Genomic DNA, 20,924 nt, shown 5'->3' with positions numbered 1-20,924 from the left:
CATGTCCAAAACAGAACATCTGTCGTGACTTGGTAAAGCGCACACGCGGGATGCATAGCATCGGACCAGAGTCGATGAACCACGGCAGCCTGAGGTTAAAACCCACAGGAAACCTGCAGTAAAAGTGTATTCGTGCGGGGCCACGGCAGCCCAAGGCTCAAACCCACAGGAAACTGTGGTAACACCTGATAAATGCGCATTCTGTTCACTGCCGCACATCAAGGCAGCCCAAGGCTCAAACCCACAGCAAAACTGTGGTACCCAAACAAAATACTGCCTAACATCGACCACGATGGCCCAAGTCCTTAGACCCTACTGGTTCCAAAAAGGCTCACATTGAGACCTGAGGAGTCTCGAATGCCAGAACTCACACAAGGAACCGCAAGTACAAAACAACAGGGAACCTGCTGTGACTTGATCCTTTGTTGTCATATGCCAGGGAGATAGCCTCCAAAATCCAATGATAAAGATGCACCTTAGAAAGCACCCTACCCCAAGCTGGATTGGCGAAACAGACAAAAAGCTGGTCACAAACACCGATATCCTTGGTTCTATCCATATACGTGCATAACGTGCACTGGACCCAGGCCATGCAACCTCCATGGTCATTGGAAGCAAACGAAGGAGGTGACAGAGCAACAGCTCAAAAACCAGGGACCTGTAAGACATACAGTGGCAAGAAAAAGTATGTGAACCCTTTGGAAGTACCTGGATTTTTGCATAAATTGGTCATAAAATTTGATCTCATCTTCATCTAGGTCACAACAATAGACAAACACAGTCTGCTTAAAGTAATAACACACAAACAATTATACATTTTCATGTCTTTATTGAACACACTGTGTAAACATTCACAGTGCAAGGTGGAAAAAGTATGTGAACCCTTGGATTTAATAACTGGTTGACCCTCCTTTGGCAGCAATAACCTCAACCAAACGTTTTCTGTAGTTGCGGATCAGACCTGCACAACGGTCAGGAGGAATTTTGTACCATTCCTCTTTACAAAACTGTTTCAGTTCAGAAACATTCTTGGGATGTCTGGTGTGAACTGTTCTCTTGAAGTCATGCCACAGCATCTCAATCGGGTTGAGGTCAGGACTCTGACACTCCAGAAGGTGTATTTTCTTCTGTTGAAGCCATTCTGTTGTTGATTTACTTCCATGTTTTGGGTCGTTGTCATGTTACATCACCCAACTTCTGTTGAGGTTCAATTGGCAGATGTATAGCCTAACATTCTCCTGCAAAATGTCTTGTTAAACTTGGAAATTCATTTTTCAGTCGATGATAGCAAGCTGTACAGGCCCTGAGGCAGCAAAGCAGTCCAAAACCATAATGCTCCCGCCACCATACTTTACAGTTGGGATAAGGTTTTGATGTTGGTGTGCTATGCCTTTTTTTCTCCACACATAGTGTTGTGTTTTCCTTCCAAACAACTCAACTGTAGTTTCATCTGTCCACGGAATATTTTGCCAGTAGCGCTGTTGAAGATCCAGGTGCACTTTTGCATACTTCAGATGTGCAGAAATGTTTTCTTTGGACAGCAGTGGCTTCTTCCGTGGTGTCCTCCCATGAACACCATTCTTGTTTAATGTTTTACATATCGTAGACTCGTTAACAGAGATGTTAGCATGTTCCAGATATTTCTGTCAGTCTTTAGCTGGCACTCTAGGATTCTTCTTAATCTCACTGAGCATTCTGCGCTGTGCTCTTGCAGTCATCTTCGCAGGACGGCCACTCCTAGGGAGAGTAGCAACAGTGCTGAACTTTCTCCATTTATAGACAATATGTCTTACCGTGGACTGATGAACATCAAGGCTTTTCAAGATACTTTTGTAACCCTTTCCAGCTTTATGCAAGTCAAAAATTCTTAATCTTAGGTCTTCTGAGATCTCTTTTCTTCGAGGCATGGTTCACATCAGGCAATGCTTCTTGTGAATAGCAAACTCAAATTTTGTGAGTGTTTTTTATAGGGCAAGGCAGTTCTAACCAACGTCTCCAATCTCATCTCATTGATTGGACTCCAGGTTAGCTGACTCCTGCCTCCAACTAGCTTTTGGAGAAGTCTAGGGGTTCACATACTTTTTCCACCCTATACTGTGAATGTTTAAATGAAGTATTCAATATAGACAAGGAAAATATAATAATTTGTGTGTTATTAGTTTAAGCACACTATATTTGCCTATTGTTGTGACTTAGATGAAGATCAGATCAAATTTGATGACCAATTTATGCAGCAATCCAGGTAATTCCAAAGGGTTCACATACTTTTTCTTGCCACTGTAGGTATAACCTTGGGAGTAAAAACTGCATTAGGACGTAACCTCACTTTTGAGTCACCAGGCATGAACTCCAAACATTAAGGGTGTACTAATACTGACACCAAGGCCATCAGCAGGGCAGTCTTGTAGGATGGACCTTCAGGTTCACAGACTCCAATGGTTCAAACGGAGGCTCACTCAATGTGGAACCGCACCACCAGAGGATGAGAGCCTGGGGTAGAGCCATCAATCCCTACATGACACACCGAAATGGCTGCCATATAAAACTTCAATGTGAAAAACAATGATTAGTGACATGTGACACCAATATACGAGGTATTTCGTGAGTTGAAACGAAGTAGCTATCCTACTTGACAAATGAGGCCACAAAGTTGCGGTTCCTTGATAAAATAACAACAATGTAAAGTTAGAACTACTGCAACTCCATCGTGAACGGTGGGTTGGCTGATTTGAAATAAAATCCGTTATATACCAGTACTAGACAGATATATAATTCGTTATCAAACGTTAGCTACTGTAGATAGCTTGTTTAGAAACAAATCTAGTTAGCATAAAATGTAATGTATTATTGTCATTACTTATTTAGGCATTTATTACTTGTCAGCTAGCCACCTGATCATGACACGAAGTTCAAATTTCTCCACTTTTGAAAAAAAAACTTGTCGGAGCTGATGGAGGAATTTAGTAACGTACTGGAGGATAAAAAGACAGACAACGCGACTCAAAAAGAAGTAAGACACCTGGACCATTTTATGCGACAGATTTAATGGATCAACAAGGATTAAAGAAAAGTGGGACCAAAATCAGATGAAAGTGTGCTCGAAAAACTTAAAAGTGAAAGCCAAAAAGGATGCTGCGGAGGAGAGGGGGGGCTATTTCAGACCAGAGGGGGGCCTCCGTCCAAGGGAACTGATCCTCTCTCCCAGAAGATATGCGAGATGATTCCCCACCAGTTTCCCCCTCTCCTTAACCACTATGATGACAACGGACAACTCAACCACCAATATTTAGTAAGTGTAAATAACTGGTAAATATCAACGAACGTTAATGCTACTTCACAATGTTACCGCTATCAGGCCCGTTACAGCATGTCACATAACATCATCATTCGTACCAAGGCTGGGCATATCATAGGGCCCAATTCAGTTGTTGTACAAAATGGGCAGGTAAATAGCCTACTAATAATGAGTTCATTTTCTTTCTTTTCTTTCCTTTAGTTGAGCTGACACACTGTGCCATGGAGAAACAGCAGTGCCTGGATGTTGCGTGCCAGCAGCAAAAACACGACACAGGCCAAACAAAACGCCCCCAGAACTGACATGAACCAAGCTTATATTGATGTTTTGGAGCTGGAGAGAGAAAATTCTACTGCAGATTGAGGTCCTGAATTTACAAAAAGAGCTACTGCAAATTCAGAAACCCCTTCAGGGAAACAAATGCCCGCTGTGTAAAGAATGCTGATCTTTTTATTTATTTAAGCAATTATTTATTAAAACAATGATTTATTAAAAACAATGCTTTCCCAAGCGATTTGGTATCCTCCAGTCTTGTCTCCACTCTTGTGTTCCGGTGCTTCCAGTTCCACCCTGTATGGTATTGAGAATAACAAAGTCTTAATAATACATTTTAATACAGATAGCCTAATTAGGAATTGTACGTGTTGATCAAAATATAATATTGCTTTTTACATGTTACCAATGTTACATTATACACACCTTAGGCTGAAAAATGGTTCTCAATCAAGGTTCACACAGCATTTCCATTTGCATTGGCAGCATGTTGCACCTGGCCATCTTCATTCTTCTCAGGTAGGTCCTCCTCAGCCTCGGGTAGCTTGCCTCTTGCCAAAGTTATACAGAACCGCAACTGCAATAATGATTGTCAGCGTAGTGTCCATCTTCGTGCGGAGCCCCTCTAGGCAGGGGAATCTTTTTTCCCCACACTTGCCAGGATATGAGAGGAGTTGTATTCTCTCTCTTAAGGTGTCTGGGGGTTTAAAAGGAGAGTCATAAGGTACCCACGACAGGCATATCCATAGTCACCTAGTAGGTGGCCTTCATATGCCCCCCCTTTCCAGCATTGCACCCAGATGACGTGTCAAAGATTCTGCTGTCATGGGTGGATCCTGGCCATCTAGCTACGATGTTGGTGAGCTGACCTTTGTCATCACAGACAGCACGTTGATGGAGCAGTAACCTTTCCGATTACGGAATAGTTCTCCATTCTCACCACCAGGGTTGGGAATAGGAATGTGTGTACAGTCTATTGCTCCTGTTACACCTGGGAATATAGCTCTCCTGTAAAATCCAGCTGATGTTCTCTTGGCTTGATGCAAGTATTTGCACATCAGAAATTGGTGTGCAATTTAATTGATTAGCTAGCTCAATTATCCAAAGAAGCTGGGTTTCTGTCCAGAAACGTTAAGACGCTATTTCCGACCGGGTTACAGATATCTAAATCAACGTCAACTGGCTAGCTAACATCCGAAATTAGCAAATAAAACATTTTGTCAGAATGGGATTATTCTGTAGTAGGGATTTGCTAGCCTATGTTGCGTTCGTAAATTCACTCTGGTTATCTACTCCGATTTCAGAGCACTCTCGTCTGAGTGTGCCAAAAGCGCAGAATCTATGAATTTACGAACGCTCAACACCAGAATGTGGCCGGTGACAGTAAACGCCGGCAAAAAAACGTCAAGAAATTGTTGCCAGCAACAGTTACAGTGAGGTGTTCTATAATGTGTGACAAGAAGTAGCTAGCCAACGTTAGCCAGTTAGCTTGGGTGCTTGACTGCCGTTGTGAGGTCAGTATGCCCCAGTCAGTCAGAACGCTCGGATCAACCCTACTTCTCGGCCAGAACGTCCAGTTTACGAACGGACAATCTGACAACGCTCTGAATTTACGAACACACCCCTAGTTGACTAATTTAGCTGGTTTGCGTTACTCAAAATCCACGTGACACACACGGACCAATATCATTAATAAATTCCATATAACTGGCACATCGTTGTTCAAGTTAGCTAGTTTATCGACATTTTAGAAGAAAATTCACATTGTCGAGCTAGCATGATTATTCTGTGACAACACTGGCCCCGTTACCATGGACAACGATGTCGTTTGAAGACGCTTCAAGATCATTGGGTGATGGTGTCGGTGAGGTTCAACCTAGATTCTGATTGGTTTAGCGTGGTCCAGTGTCTTTCTCGATAGTAGCTACGTTAAAAACGACTACGTAATAATTCCATGCGGAAGCGTTCTAAAATAAACATTCACGGGACCAGCGCCGTTGGCTCCCGGATAGCGCTGACCAACCACTGACAAAAACCAAGCAGACCTTAAAATCCTTGACGCTCCAAAAAGGAGTAAAAAAATAAATAACTCATTGATACTAATCATGTTTATATTAGTCAATATGGAGGTTATTAATGTCACTCAACAAGGTCTTTCCTTTAATATTTTATTGATTTAATATGGATGAATTTATTCCAGAGCTACACAAACATGTTCTCTACAAGTAAATAATAAATACATTTAACGTGGGCATGCAGTGAACTGTAAAACTAGGGGTATTAGCCACGAATCAGTTGAATTGAATCCTTTTTTTTAAATTAGAAAACCTATTAAAAATGCAACTATACACTTGCATTTGAAGCCAGCCTAGTCCTTCCCCATTTACTGCATACCATGTGATTTGTGCACAGACTGAGGAACTGCTGGTATAGTGAAACCGTTTAATTTTTAGCATAAATCCTTTTGACTGCATGTCCTTGTACCATTCAAGTCTTCAGAAGTACAGCAGATATTCCCCTTTCTCTTCTCAGTGCCATGTAACACACCAAGTAGTGAGTTACATGGCATAGATCACATTTGAATTTCAAAGAGTAAAAATGTGTTAAGACAATCATACCAACCGATGCTTTCCACGTAAGAAAAAATAAATGTATAAAATGGAATTGGTGGATGTAGAAATCGCAGAGAAACTGACATCTCGTTGCATTCGAAAAAGACAATATGATTAATAAAAAAAAAGAATGATTACAACTATGTATAGTACAATTTAAATATCTCATCTCAGAAGTTAATATTTTTTTTTGCAAGAGAAGAACAAGTATTTTCCATGAATAAATAAATCATACAGGACAGACCAAAGACAATTACCATCATAAGGTCAATCCTTAAAAGAAGTAGAACACATCAGATCATCAGCTGGTGTTCTTCCCAAAGAGAGAGAAAGGGGGGTGGAGGAGGGGGAGTGAGTCAGTGTCCAGCTACTCCATAAAGCCATTTAAAAAAAACAAATAAATCGGGGGATTTTCAGTGCATCGCAGGCTGAGCCTAAGCCGCCGCTGTAGCAAATGAACAGAGCAGCAGGAACACAGACCTGACATGTAACATTCAAAAGTATTTTACTCTGTTGTTGCTCGTCGGTCCCTTTCGAGTTGACATGCCGCCACACCCCTTACAGTACAAACTGTGGTTGTGGGGGAGGGGGGACAGAAAGTGAGGTCACACTCCGGTGGGGGCCAGGCGACTCATAAAGGCGATACTGTTGAGGCACATCTTTCTGAAGAAGGCTGGGCATGCGGGCTTCATGATGAAATGCTCCAGCAGAATCCGCAGCTCTGAGAATAGGGTGCTGGGAGGGGTGGACAGGGAGATGAAGGGAAATTATAGGTTGAGAAATGCAAGTCGCCATATTTGCTATTGTACAATTATCCAACATATTGAAATTACTACGCCTACAGAAGTCAATTGAGGCTACTTACCGGCAATATGGGTTTCTCCTTGAGGTGTAGCGGAGAGTTAGAAACCTGTAGTAAATGAAAGGCTGCAGCAAGCTTCCCTGGCCACTGTTAACACAACAAAAGCCACGAGTCAATCAAGTGACTGGGTGTGGGCGCGGACGGACAATCGATGAATTCTTATCTCAGTGCATACTGGTATTGCAAGACAGACAAAAAGGAAAAAAAACTCAGACTTCAGTCTAAGTTACCATTACAATGTGCAGAGAAATGTACCAAGAAATAAGACATACCTGAATAGCATGAATACGGTGGCTGGCATGAGGAAGATCTCGTTGCAAGCGATGAACTTCAGGATGTTCTGCTGGTTGGCTGTGAGCTTGTTGAGGAAGTTCCTCACAAAGGGCAGGCTATTGGGTCCCATTGCCTACAAGGGGAATTATATACATCAGGATGACCAAATAATGACTAAACTAGCACTTAAAGGGCACCTAACACACTAGATTTTCCATGAATTTCCTAAATTAGAAATGCCTTATGAGCATAAAGGTCATTGTCATCATCCAAATCACAAAATACACTTTTTCGAGTGCTGGCTATGCTTTACCCAACTGGCTTTTTATGGCTTCACTAACATTTAAATGTTTTGCAATCAAGAGAGGATACTTACATCAAGAACCTTCTTTGTGTAGGCAGTTGCATGAAGCAACGAGAAGAGGAAGACTGGGAATATGCTCACTGTAGACAGCGGTTAAAGGGTAAACAGCAGTTAAGATGGACAACGCAAAACAGACATTGAAGGGCAGCTTCAAAGTGTTTTCAAGCAACGCCTTCTTGTTAATAGGTAAATAGGTTTAGTAGGTTTGCATAACTGAAACCGTGACCCCAAGCATTACAAAAACCTTCCTGCATTACCAATTAGCATTCTCCCCAAACCAGTTTGGTGGCGATATACCAAGCTCTAGCTTCATCAGAGACCCTTATGACAGAACCACCAAGGCATGGTGACATTAGCCTGACATGACAATGACCCTGGGATTCAGCTATACAACACAAAACGGGTCTGGGACCAGGCTATTGTGATAAAGCCTTTACGTATGGTTGAGAGGATACTTGTGATGGGGTTAGAGTTGACCAGGATGAGGGAGTACAGCAGGTAGTGACAGCTGTCCTCTTGGAGTGCCTGGGCTAAGAAAGCTCTGCTGAGCTGGAAGTGGGGGAGCCTCTGGTGTAGTCGCAGAGCACTGGTGAGGGCGTTGGCCAGCAGCGCACGCTGGTAGAAATTGGCAGCCGCCTGGGGTCTGGAAAAAGTTGAAAAAAGAAAAACGGATCAATGCATTATTTTGAGGGAACTCAGGACTAGTTAACTACATTTCAGTATATCGAAAAGGTGAAACAATTTGGACGACAATATGCTAGGAAATTGAATATGTGGTGGCATCACGTGACCATTCAAGACATTCATTTGATAATGCCATCACCAAAACATTGTTAATTTTGCAGTTCTGCATTGGTTTTCTGTGTCAGCTATTGTTGCTATATGCACAACCAGAAAAACATTATCCCTGGTGTTAACATTAACAATAACACAAAACCCAAACTGCACACTACAGTAGCTGGTTGATAAATTGAGTCAGGTTAGTTACAACTGGGGTTGGACTGAAAACCTCCTGCAGGATGGTAGCGCTTCAGGAAACGGGTTGGAGAGACCTGATATAGACAAAGTAAAAAATCTGAGCATTGACCCTTACCCTAAGAGTGGTAGAATGAACATTACTGAGCAATAGATGGTGAAGAGCCGTGACAGCCACATTGCCGTCTCTAGTTTGTTAGCCAACATGAATTGCTGTGAAAACAAATTGAGTACATTCAAGTTCATGAGGTTAGAAAAACTTTAAATAGATTTTAAAATCACCATCCACAAGCCTATATTGTATCATTGAGCACTATCCAAATGATCTGCAATACAACAAAATGTGAGACCAAAAAAATAAATACACCTCACGTCTACAATGACGCAGTTACCTACAGAAATATGTTTTCCCTGCACACTTGCATTGCACTACAAATTTGGGGCTGCACACTTCTGCATGTTTTTGTAATACAACTGCACAGGACAGCCAATTAGTAGGGATGCACAATATATTGGTGAACATATCGGAATCGACCGATATTAGCTAAAAACACCAACACCGGTATCAGCCCGATGTCTAGTTTAACGCCGATGTGCAAACCGATGTCAAAGCTGACGTGCATACCTATATAACGTAGGTACATGACGTAATGACGCCACGTAAAATGTTGCGCTACACGTGCAACACAGCATTCCTAACCTAGCCCACAATGTCTGCTGTGTGGATCGAGCAGTCAACAAGTCGAGCAGTCATTTGAAAAAGTAAGAACAACATTTCAGCGAGACAACTCAAAGGCAAAATTCATTAACGCCAAGATAATGGAATTCATTGCCCTTGACAATCAACCGTTCTCTGTTGTGGGTGATGTTGGGTTTTGCGACTGGTCGAGCACCGGTACACACTACCAATTGCTTTATTTTTCAGATGTTACCCTATTGGAGTTACACAGTAATAGCGGCACTGCTATTAGCTTCCCGACACCGTTTGGGTCTTGGCGTGTCAAAAAAGATACACGTCCAATAACACCATTTGACGAGTTAAATAAGCTCTTAATTTGACATGTCAAATAACACAGTTCTATTATAGAATGTTGTGTGTTCTGAATTTGCACGTGCAAGCAAAGCATCACCACTACTATCAGTAGCACTGTCAAAGCTGTACAAAACAAGCAAACACTGCCACGAACGATGTGTTTGCAATACTGCGTTGGTAATAACGCATTATTTGTTTGACCGCAACTTCTGGGGTAGCTAGCTAGCTTTATCTTGGTACCTAGCTAGCACCAATACAACCAGCCTGAAAACAATGACCAGTAGAAACTGCAGTCATTTTCTTTATTCTTAGCAATGATTTAGGAATCCTTGTGAGTAAGTATTAGCTTGGTAGCCACTTGTTGTTCGCCTATTGAAATTGAATTTCAGTTCCTTATTAAAATAAATAGCTAGCCAGCTACTTAACCCTGTTGCCCAAAGCTAACATTATAAGCAGCCAGCTAACTTCTGGCTAGTGAGGCTCGACCGGACTGGCTTGTGAAGCTAGCCACAATAAGGATTTGGCACAAAAGTTGAATTTGCGGTTTGCCATCAAAATAAAAGTACCTCTTTGAAAGTGATGAATAAGGTCACAATTGGTGGAATCATGCCACATTTAGACTAGATAACGTTAAACAAGGTTGGAATGTGAAGCAATGTAATGGGGTATTAGTCTACTTGATGACACCCACAGAACACAACTGAAGAGTTTACGCAAATATTAGTGTTTTAGCTCTTATCGCGGGACTGTGACTGTGTGAAATCCCCTCCCCAGTCAGCCTATTGTGTGTATTGACATTCATATTGCACTGTACAGCTTTACCTAAGGATTGGGGATCAATGAAATGGGGTATCAGTCTACTCAATACCCAATATACACTGCTCAAAAAAATTAAGGGAACACTAAAATAACACATCCTAGATCTGAATGAAATAATCTTATTAAATACTTTTTCTTTACATAGTTGAATGTGCTGACAACAAAATCACAAAAATAAATCAATGGAAATCCAATTTATCAACCCATGGAGGTCTGGATTTGGAGTCACACTCAAAATTAAACTGGAAAACCACACTACAGGCTGATCCAACTTTGATGTAATGTCCTTAAAACAAGTCAAAATGAGGCTCAGTAGTGTGTGTGGCCTCCACGTGCCTGTATGACCTCCCTACAACGCCTGGGCATGCTCCTGATGAGGTGGCGGATGGTCTCCTGAGGGATCTCCTCCCAGACCTGGACTAAAGCATCCGCCAACTCCTGGACAGTCTGTGGTGCAACGTGGCGTTGGTGGATGGAGCGAGACATGATGTCCCAGATGTGCTCAATTGGATTCAGGTCCGGGGAACGGGCGGGCCAGTCCATAACAGCCTTCCTCTTGCAGGAACTGCTGACACTCCAGCCACATGAGGTCTAGCATTGTCTTGCATTAGGAGGAACCCAGGGCCAACCGCACCAGCATATGGTCTCACAAGGGGTCTGAGGATCTCATCTCGGTACCTAATGGCAGTCAGGCTACCTCTGGCGAGCACATGGGGGGCTGTGCTGCCCCCCAAAGAAATGCCACCCCACACCATGACTGACCCACTGCCAAACCGGTCATGCTGGAGGATGTTGCAGGCAGCAGAACGTTCTCCACGGCGTCTCCAGACTCTGTCACGTCTGTCACATGTGCTCAGTGTGAACCTGCTTTCATCTGGGCGCCAGTGGCGAATTTGCCAATCTTGGTGTTCTCTGGCAAATGCCAAACGTCCTGCACGGTGTTGGGCTGTAAGCACAACCCCCACCTGTGGACGTTGGGCCCTCATACCACCCTCATGGAGTCTGTTTCTGACCGTTTGAGCAGACACATGCACATTTGTGGCCTGCTGGAGGTCATTTTGCAGGGCTCTGGCAGTGCTCCTCCTGCTCCTCCTTGCACAAAGGCGGAGGTAGCGGTCCTGCTGCTGGGTTGTTTCCCTCCTACGGCCTCCTCCAAGTCTCCTGATGTACTGGCCTGTCTCCTGGTAGTGCCTCCATGCTCTGGACACTACGCTGACAGACACAGCAAACCTTCTTGCCACAGCTCGCATTGATGTGCCATCCTGGATGAGCTGCACTACCTGAGCCACTTGTGTGGGTTGTAGACTCCGTCTCATGCTACCACTAGAGTGAAAGCACCGCCAGCATTCAAAAGTGACCAAAACATCAGCCAGGAAGCATAAGAACTGAGAAGTGGTCTGTGGTCCCCACCTGCAGAACCACTCCTTTATTGGGGGTGTCTTGCTAATTGCCTATAATTTCCACCTGTTGTCTATTCCATTTGCACAACAGCATGTGACATTTATTGTCAATCAGTGTTGCTTCCTAAGTGGACAGTTTGATTTCACAGAAGTGTGATTGACTTGGAGTTACATTGTGTTGTTTAAGTGTTGCCTTTATTTTTTTGAGCAGTGTATTTTTTCCCAACATCCTCCTCAGAGTTCAAACTCCAAAACATCCACGCAATATTGTTTTTCCTCGGGAACAGTGTTCAATACACATAGGTTGTCAAATGTGGCTCAATTCACAGTTGTTTCAGAGTCCCACAATAAGAGCTACAGTGCTAATGTTCTCTGGGTGTCACTGAGTAGACTTATAGCCTATGTAATTGATCCACAATTCATAGGTAAGGCTGTACAGTGAACTAAGTATGCCCCCAATGCAATTCTAAAGTATAATACATTCAGTGTGATTTCAACAGACTTCTGTCAAATTAACAAATTATTGTCTTCTGTTGATTTTATATAACATTCCAACCTCATTTAGCCTGATCTGTTCAATTATGGCATAACTCTACTATTTGTATTCATTTGCATCATTGTCAATGACATACTTTTGTTTTGAAGGCTAACAGCAAAGTCCACTATTGTGGCTAATCCTTGTGGCTAGCTTCACATAGATGGGCCAGACGAAGATTAATCAAATAATACCTGTCTTATAAATTAGGGTTATTTTAGATGATGACACCAAGCTAGCTAACTATATAGCTACTGAAACAGTCGTTTTGCTCTGTTTTTGGGGAAGAACATTGTTAGCATGCATGAGCTTGCTAGCTTGTATTTTATTTTAATGACCAGCTCTGTAGGTGCTCGAGACAACTTTACCAGCATTATAGCATACGTATCAATGATTCATTGTGAGATATGAAATACGAGTGATAGTGTAATAACTACGTAAAAAAAATAATGAATGCGTTAAATTATTACGTGACGTACAGTCATATTCAGGTCCTGATTGGTCAACAAGCTTATCTGACACGTCAAATAGTGTTATTTGACACGCAAAGACCCAAATGGCGTTCCATAGAAATTCTGGTTGAGAATGAAACAACTGAACAAATAAACAGCACAGCAAGTAAGTGAAGGAAATAGGTTTTGATTATGTTTTACTGGTAATGGGGACATGCGTAAATGCCAACAAAAAAATGTTTTTGGTCAGTGTGGAGTGTGTAACCTTTATCTAACTAGGCAAGTCAGTTAAGAACAAATCCGGACGACACTGGGCCAATTGTGCACCGCCCTATGGGACTCCCAATCACGGCCGGATGTGATACAGCCTGGATTCAAACCAGGGACTGTAGCGACGCCTCTTGCACTGAGATGCAGTGCCTTAGACCGTTGCGTCCGTGTGCGTTTTAACTATACTAGAATGCTTAAAGGGCAGCAACATTTTTTATATCGGTATCGTTTTCTTTGGCAAGGAAAATATCGGATATCGGCCAAAAATGTCATATCGGTGCATCACTATCAATTAGTGTAGATGAGTGTCCTTGCGTTGAGTACTTGCACAATGTATAAAACAGGCTTTACGCTGGGTTTATACACCAAATGTTCGTAACAAACCATCACTGGAGAGTGCATAAAGTTACAACATGTAGCCAAATTTGTGTGGTGAAGTCACAGTGCTTCTACACTACAGAGTATACATCCTGCCAAACAAGTACAATCTATGATCTCGATAAAGTAGAAGTGCATGATTACTCACCACTGGCCCTAATTGAGGGGGAGGCGCACTTGTCTGCTCTGTGTCAGCCATCTTTTTGACTCTCGTTTACCCCTGAAGAGAGAATGAAACACAAAGACGCCGTTTAATGAATAACTCCTAGCACCCTGACATAGAAAGCCCACTTGACTCTGAAGAAATGGCAAGAATGAAAACGCTGATTCGTTGAAACACACGTTCACGAGTTGCTTTTGATATGCTGAGTGCAGACGTTAACGTCAAAGCGACTAGCTAAAAAATGTTAACTGACTCAAGCTAACGTTACCCAACATACTTATCTAGCCAACGTTAGCTGACTGTCAGTTCGGGCATCAATATCTTTGGCTCAGCTGTAGCATTGTCAGAACATAGCATAGTCGCTGTTCAACTAGCTTAGCTAGCTAACTTAGACAGCAATTATTAGCCTCACAAACGTGAGACTGATTAGGAAGTAATAACTAGCCAACTATAGTACTTAGCAAGCAAATTTGTTGGCTTTATATAATGAGTTAATTGAGAGAACGTTATCAAACTGGCCAATCCCGGTAAATAAATGAGCTTGCCTAATGTAAGCTAGCTAACGCATGACTGCCTTCACACTCTAGAATGTTCTGACGCTTGTTAGCTAGTGCTAGCTCAATTCTGGCTAGACTAGCTACCAAGCATGTAATGTGCCGTAAACTATCTTAAATGTTCTCTGCGTGGACTGTCTGACTTCAATGTAGCTAACACGAACAATTCGGGTAAGGCTTTATTTTCTGAAAATTACCTGAAACTGTCGAGATCAACGTCAGATGTGCAGTTTCATCAATGACTCTGTTATTTTGTTGGCTAATTTTGCTAAATACTCAGCGATATTCTGATTCGGTGGGGTTTGTCGGCGGTTGGCAGCCAACGTTATGGTGCATTACCGCCACCTACTGTACCGGAGTATGGACCAGAGACAGGGAGAAACTAAATCCCACCTGCCAGCCCCGTTTCCTTTCATAAAAAAAGGTAACAAAATATTTGAGAATATTGTGTCTAATGACGTTCTACTCAGTGTACTCTTTAAACTCATTTCCTGTATCTCCCTCATACTGGATCTCAGCCTTTCTCTTTCCCTCTCATACTGCCCACACAGTATCGTTACATGCCCTATTGTTTATATTTCCTGTAAATAGTCACACTTTCCAATTGGATGCTTTCCTATCACATTTAGTCTTATTCAACCGGCTGTGTCCCACCCTTAATCTTAACCTCCTCTCTTCCGGCCTCCCTGACTTTCCTCTGTACTTGGAATAGATGCTTGCCCTTAGTGTCTCTATTCCACTGCTCCTGCCATCTCTGCACCATCAAATCAAATCAATGTGTATTTGTCACGTGCACCGAATACAACAGGTGTAGACCTTACAGTGAACTGCTTACTTACAGGCTCTAACCAATAGTGCAAAAAAGGTATTAGGTGAACAATAGGTAGGTAAAGAAATAAAACAACAGTAAAAAGACAGGCTATATACAGTAGCGAGGCTACATACAGACACCGGTTAGTCAGGCTGATTGAGGTAGTATGTACATGTAGATATGGTTAAAGTGACTATGCATATATGATGAACAGAGAGTAGCAGTAGCATAAAAGAGGGGTTGGTGGGTGGTGGGTGGTGGGACACAATGCAGATAGCCCGGTTAGCCAATGTGCGGGAGCACTGGTTGGTCGGCCCAATTGAGGTAGTATGTACATGAATGCATAGTTAAAGTGACTATGCATATATGAGAAACAGAGAGTAGCAGCAGCGTAAAAGGAGGGGTTGGGGGGGGGCACACAATGCAAATAGTCCGGGTAGCCATTTGATTACCTGTTCAGGAGGCTTATGGCTTGGGGGTAAAAAGCCTTTTGGTCCTACACTTGGCACTCCGGTACCGCTTGCCATGCGGTAGTAGAGAGAACAGTCTATGACTGGGGTGTCTGGGGTCTTTGACAATTTTTAGGGCCTTCCTCTGACACCGCCTGGTGTAGAGGTCCTGGATGGCAGGCAGCTTAGCCCCAGTGATGTACTGGGCCGTACGCATTACCCTCTGTAGTGCCTTGCGGTCAGAGGCCGAGCAATTGCCGTACCAGGCAGGGATGCAACCTGTCGGGATGCTCTCGATGTTGCAGCTGTAGAACCTTTTGAGGATCTGAGGACCCATGCCAAATCTTTTTAGTTTCCTGAGGGGGAATAGGCTTTGTCGTGCCCTCTTCATGACTGTCTTGGTGTGTTTGGACCATGATAGTTTGTTGTTGATGTGGACACCAAGGAACTTGAAGCTCTCAACCTGCTCCACTACAGCCCCGTCGATGAGAATGGGGGCATGCTCGGTCCTCCTTTTCCTGTAGTCCACAATCATCTCCTTGGTCTTGGTCACGGTCCATATCAGGATGTTTGCCTCTACCTTGCTCATTGAAACTACAACATCAATATCTCCACTACTGAGTTCTTGTTTAGCCAGTACATCAGCTGCCTCGTTCCCCTCCATCCCCACATGGGCTGGGAACCAAGTAAATATTGTCTGTTTACCCATCTGTCTAACCCTGCCATGGGTTTGTAGTATGTCATAAAGCAGGTCTTGTCTGCTACGTGAGCTAAAGGACTGGAGACTCATCAACACTGCACATGAATCAGAGCAAATAACTACTCTGTCTGACTTGACTTCCTCTACCCATTGCAAAGCCAACAGTACGGCCATCAGCCCCACCATATATACAGCCAGGTGATCTGTAATACGTTTCCTGACTGACACCCCACATTCCTGTAGTACAAATGCTGACCCAGTACGCCCTGTCCTTGATCTTTTGAACCATCTGTGTAAATGGCCACAAAATCCTGGTATACAGTACAGTATCCAGACGTCTATGAAACAAATCAGTTGGATCAACCCCCTCCCTATCTTTCCATAGTCTCTCCAAAACTTCTAGATCAACTACTGGAGGCTGGAGTAGCTATGGTGGGTTCACAGGAATAGCTACCATTGGGAGAAATTCCCTTCCATACAGTCCCATCTCCCTTGCCTGGGTATTACCCACCCACCCAAAGCTCATGTTCCCAGCATGCCTGTAAAATCCCTTTCACAGGATGAGACACTCCATGCCCTTGTAAATTGGCCCAATAATTCATTGCCATCTGCTGTCTCCTAATCTGCAATGGCATATCCCCCATCTCCATCTGTAGTGCAGGCAATGGGGATGTCCGAAAAGTCCCACTACATATTCTGAGTCCTTAACACTGTATGACATCTTGCCTTTCCAGTGAGGTCCGGGCTGCTGAACCATATGCTATACTGCCAGTCTATTACAGATCGGATCAATGCAACATACATGGTCCTTAATGAGGAACGCCCAGCCACCCACTCCTTCCCCGTCAGACAACGCGTCACATTTAGTACCTTCTTACACTTTCCCACCACTCTCTCAATGTGTTCTGCCCAGGTCAGCCTGGCCCTAGTGTCATAGTACACCCCAAGGAACCTGAAGGTCACCACCCTCTCCAATTTTCTCCCATATAACCTCAAGCATACCTCATCTCCCACCTTCCTCCTGGTAAAGAACACTGTCTCAGTTTTCTCTACAGAGAACCTGAATCCCACATTAATGCCCACTGCTCTACCTTATCAATTCCTTCCTGTACCTTCCTGACTATAGCGATATGCTTCATTCCCACATTGAAGTAAAATTTATCAGCTGACCTTGGCTTGCACCTGAAAGGGGAAAAGATCATTCAAATCATCTCTGTTTCATTTTATTATCTGAAACTAGCTAGATACATTTCAAGTATGGCTTCTTTTATGTTGTCCTAGCAAGATTTCTGAGTAAAACATTCATCTTACTGGAATTATTTTATTGTGAATATACAGAAGCCTACTGATCCTATATAAATTTACAGAAGCCTATAGCCATGAAATTCTTTGAAAGGCTGGTCATGGCTCACATCAACACCATTATCCCAGAAACCCTAGACCCACTCCAAATTGCATAATGCACCAACATATCCACAGATGATGCAATCTCTATTGCACTCCACACTGCCCTTTCACACCTGGACAAAAGGAACACCTATGTGAGAATGCTATTCATTGACTACAGCTCAGCGCTCAACACCATAGTGCCCTCAAAGCTCATCACTAAGCTAAGGACCCTGGGACTAAACACCTCCCTCTGCAACTGGATCCTGGACTTCCTGACGGGCCGCCCCCAGGTGGTAAGGATAGGTAACAACACATCCGATATGCTGATTCTCAACACGGGGGCCCCTCAGGGGTACGTGCTCAGCCCCCTACTGTACTCCCTGTTCACTCATGACTGCACGGCCAGGCACGACTTCAACACCATCATTAAGTTTGCTGATAACACAACAGTGGTAGGCCTAATCACCGACAACAATGAGACAGCCTATAAGGAGGAGGTCAGAGACCTGGTCGTGTGGTGCAAGGGCAACAACCTCTCCCTCAACGTGATCAAGACAAAGGAGATGATTGTGGACTACAGGAAAAGGAGGGCCAAGCACGCCCCCATTCTCATCGACGAGGCTGTAGTGGAGCAGGTTGAGAGCTTCAAGTTCCTTGGTGTCCACATCACCAACAAACTAACATGGTCCAAGCACACCAAGACAGTCGTGACAAGGGCACGACAAAACCTATTCCCCCTCAGGAGACTAAAAAGATTTGGCATGAGTCCTCAGATCAATAGGTTTTACAGCTGCACCATCGAGAGCATCCTGATAGGTTGCATCACTGCCTGGTATGGCAACTGCTCGGCCTCCGACCACAAGGCACTACAGAGGGTAATGTGTACGGCCCAGTACATCACCGGGGACAAGCTTCCTGCCATCCAGGACCTCTATATCAGGCGGTGTCAGAGGAAGGCCCTAAAAATGGTCAAAGACTCCAGCCACCCTAGTCATAGACTGTTCTCTCTGCTACCGCACAGCAAGCGGTACCAGAGCGCCAAGTCTAGGTCCAAGAGACGCCTAAATAGTTTCTACCCCTAAGCCATAAGACTCCTGAACAGCTAATCAAATGGCTACCCAAACTATTTGCCCCCCCTGGAACGCTGCTGGTACTCTCTGTTATTATCTATGCATAGTCATTTTAATAACTCTACCTACATGTACATATTACCTCAATTACCTCGACACCGGTGCCACCGCATATTGACATTGACTCTGTACCGGTACCCCCTGTATATAGCCCCGCTATTGTTATTACCTGCTGCTCTTTAATTATTTGTTATTCTTATCTCTTACTTTTTTTGGGGGGGGGGTATTTTCTTAAAACTGCATTGTTGGTTAAGGGCTTGTAAGTAAGCATTTCACTGTAAGGTCTGTTGTATTTGGCTCATGTGACAAAATACAATTTGATTTGATTTGAGATCTAGGACTACTTTAGTCAAGATTCAATGTTTAAACTTAATTGGTATTGTGTAAATACACTGGAAATACTCCCTCAGTAAAAGATATGGCAGCTAATGAGTCCAAGTTCTCACATGTGCAGTAGGCTAGGAAAAGTCTACAGGGGATATGTGCATAAAGGTTCCTTATATTGCATCATGTCCATACGGGGATGCTAACAAGGGATTAATTACAGTGTTGTGGCTCAAATGGCTTTGATCTATTAATCATATATTTGTGGTACATGGCATATTTAACAGTACTTTAAACAGAATCCACAATTTAGAAGTGTCAAGCCAGGAAACATTCATCTGGAGACCAACCTGAAATCCATTCAATTGGGCCAATACTCCTCTATATTACACACACACACACACATTTACATTACATTTACATTTAAGTCATTTAGCAGACGCTCTTATCCAGAGCGACTTACAAATTGGTGCATTCACCTTATGATATCCAGTGGAACAACCACTTTACAATAGTGCATCTAAATCTTTTAAGGGGGGGGGGGTGAGAAGGATTACTTTGTCCTATCCCAGGTATTCCTTAAAGAGGTGAGGTTTCAGGTGTCTCCGGAAGGTGGTGATTGACTCCGCTGTCCTGGCGTCGTGAGGGAGCTTGTTCCACCATTGGGGTGCCAGAGCAGCGAACAGTTTGGACTGGGCTGAGCGGGAACCGTGCTTCCTCAGAGGTAGGGGGGCCAGCAGGCCAGAGGTGGATGAACGCAGTGCCCTTGTTTGGGTGTAGGGCATGATCAGAGCCTGAAGGTATGGAGGTGCCGTTCCCCTCACAGCTCCGTAGGCAAGCACCATGGTCTTGTAGCGGATGCGGGCTTCAACTGGAAGCCAGTGGAGAGAGCGGAGGAGCGGGGTGACGTGAGAGAACTGGGGAAGGTTGAACACCAGACGGGCTGCGGCGTTCTGGATGAGTTGTAGGGGTTTAATGGCACAGGCAGGGAGCCCAGCCAACAGCGAGTTGCAGTAATCCAGACAGGAGATGACAAGTGCCTGGATTAGGACCTGCGTCGCTTCCTGTGTGAGGCAGGGTCGTACTCTGCGAATGTTGTAGAGCATGAACCTACAGGATCGGGTCACCGCCTTGATGTTAGTGGAGAATGACAGGGTGTTGTCCAGGATCACGCCAAGGTTCTTAGCACTCTGGGAGGAGGACACAAGGGAGTTGTCAACCGTGATGGCGAGATCATGGAACGGGCAGTCCTTCCCCGGGAGGAAGAGCAGCTCCGTCTTGCCGAGGTTCAGCTTGAGGTGGTGATCCGTCATCCACACTGATATGTCTGCCAGACATGCAGAGATGCGATTCGCCGCCTGGTTATCAGAAGGGGGAAAGGAGAAGATTAATTGTGTGTTGTCTGCATAGCAATGATAGGAGAGACCATGTGAGGATATGACAGAGCCAAGTGACTTGGTGTATAGCGAGAATAGGAGAGGGCCTAGAACAGAGCCCTGGGGGACACCAGTGGTGCGGAGACAGATTCTCGCCACGCCACCTGGTAGGAGCGACCTGTCAGGTAGGACGCAATCCAAGCGTGGGCCGCGCCAGAGATGCCCAACTCGGAGAGGGTGGAGAGGAGGATCTGATGGTTCACAGTATCAAAGGCAGCAGATAGGTCTAGAAGGATGAGAGCAGAGGAGAGAGAGTTAGCTTTAGCAGTGCGGAGAGCCTCCGTGACACAGAGAAGAGCAGTCTCAGTTGAATGCCCAGTCTTGAAACCTGACTGATTAGGATCAAGAAGGTCATTCTGAGAGAGATAGCAGGAGAGCTGGACGGCACGTTCAAGAGTTTTGGAGAGAAAAGAAAGAAGGGATACTG

General features: G+C 44.1%; 1 protein-coding gene and 1 long non-coding RNA gene across 2 annotated transcripts; both read right to left on the bottom strand.

The window, feature by feature from the left end:
* Positions 1-3,023: 3,023 nt before the first annotated feature.
* LOC115204875 (uncharacterized) lies at positions 3,024-4,849 on the bottom strand. Its single transcript, XR_003880498.1, has 2 exons — positions 3,995-4,849; positions 3,024-3,865 (listed from the first exon to the last, which is right to left on the bottom strand). It is a non-coding gene; the product is annotated as an uncharacterized LOC115204875 (long non-coding RNA).
* An 873-nt stretch (positions 4,850-5,722) lies between these two features.
* Positions 5,723-14,569, bottom strand: LOC115205090 (transmembrane protein 33). Its single transcript, XM_029770697.1, has 8 exons — positions 14,456-14,569; positions 13,690-13,761; positions 8,773-8,867; positions 8,135-8,322; positions 7,692-7,759; positions 7,315-7,448; positions 7,046-7,129; positions 5,723-6,915 (listed from the first exon to the last, which is right to left on the bottom strand). The coding sequence occupies exons 2-8, from the start codon at positions 13,738-13,740 to the stop codon at positions 6,786-6,788; spliced, it is 750 nt and encodes a 249-aa protein (XP_029626557.1). The 5' UTR covers positions 13,741-13,761; positions 14,456-14,569; the 3' UTR covers positions 5,723-6,785.
* Between the last annotated feature and the right edge of the window lie 6,355 nt (positions 14,570-20,924).

The sequence above is a fragment of the Salmo trutta genome, chromosome 13 (genome assembly GCF_901001165.1).
Source record: "Salmo trutta chromosome 13, fSalTru1.1, whole genome shotgun sequence".
NCBI lineage: Eukaryota > Metazoa > Chordata > Actinopteri > Salmoniformes > Salmonidae > Salmo > Salmo trutta.
Note: the sequence above shows the minus strand (reverse complement) of the source record. Positions and strands in the feature narration are given on the sequence as shown.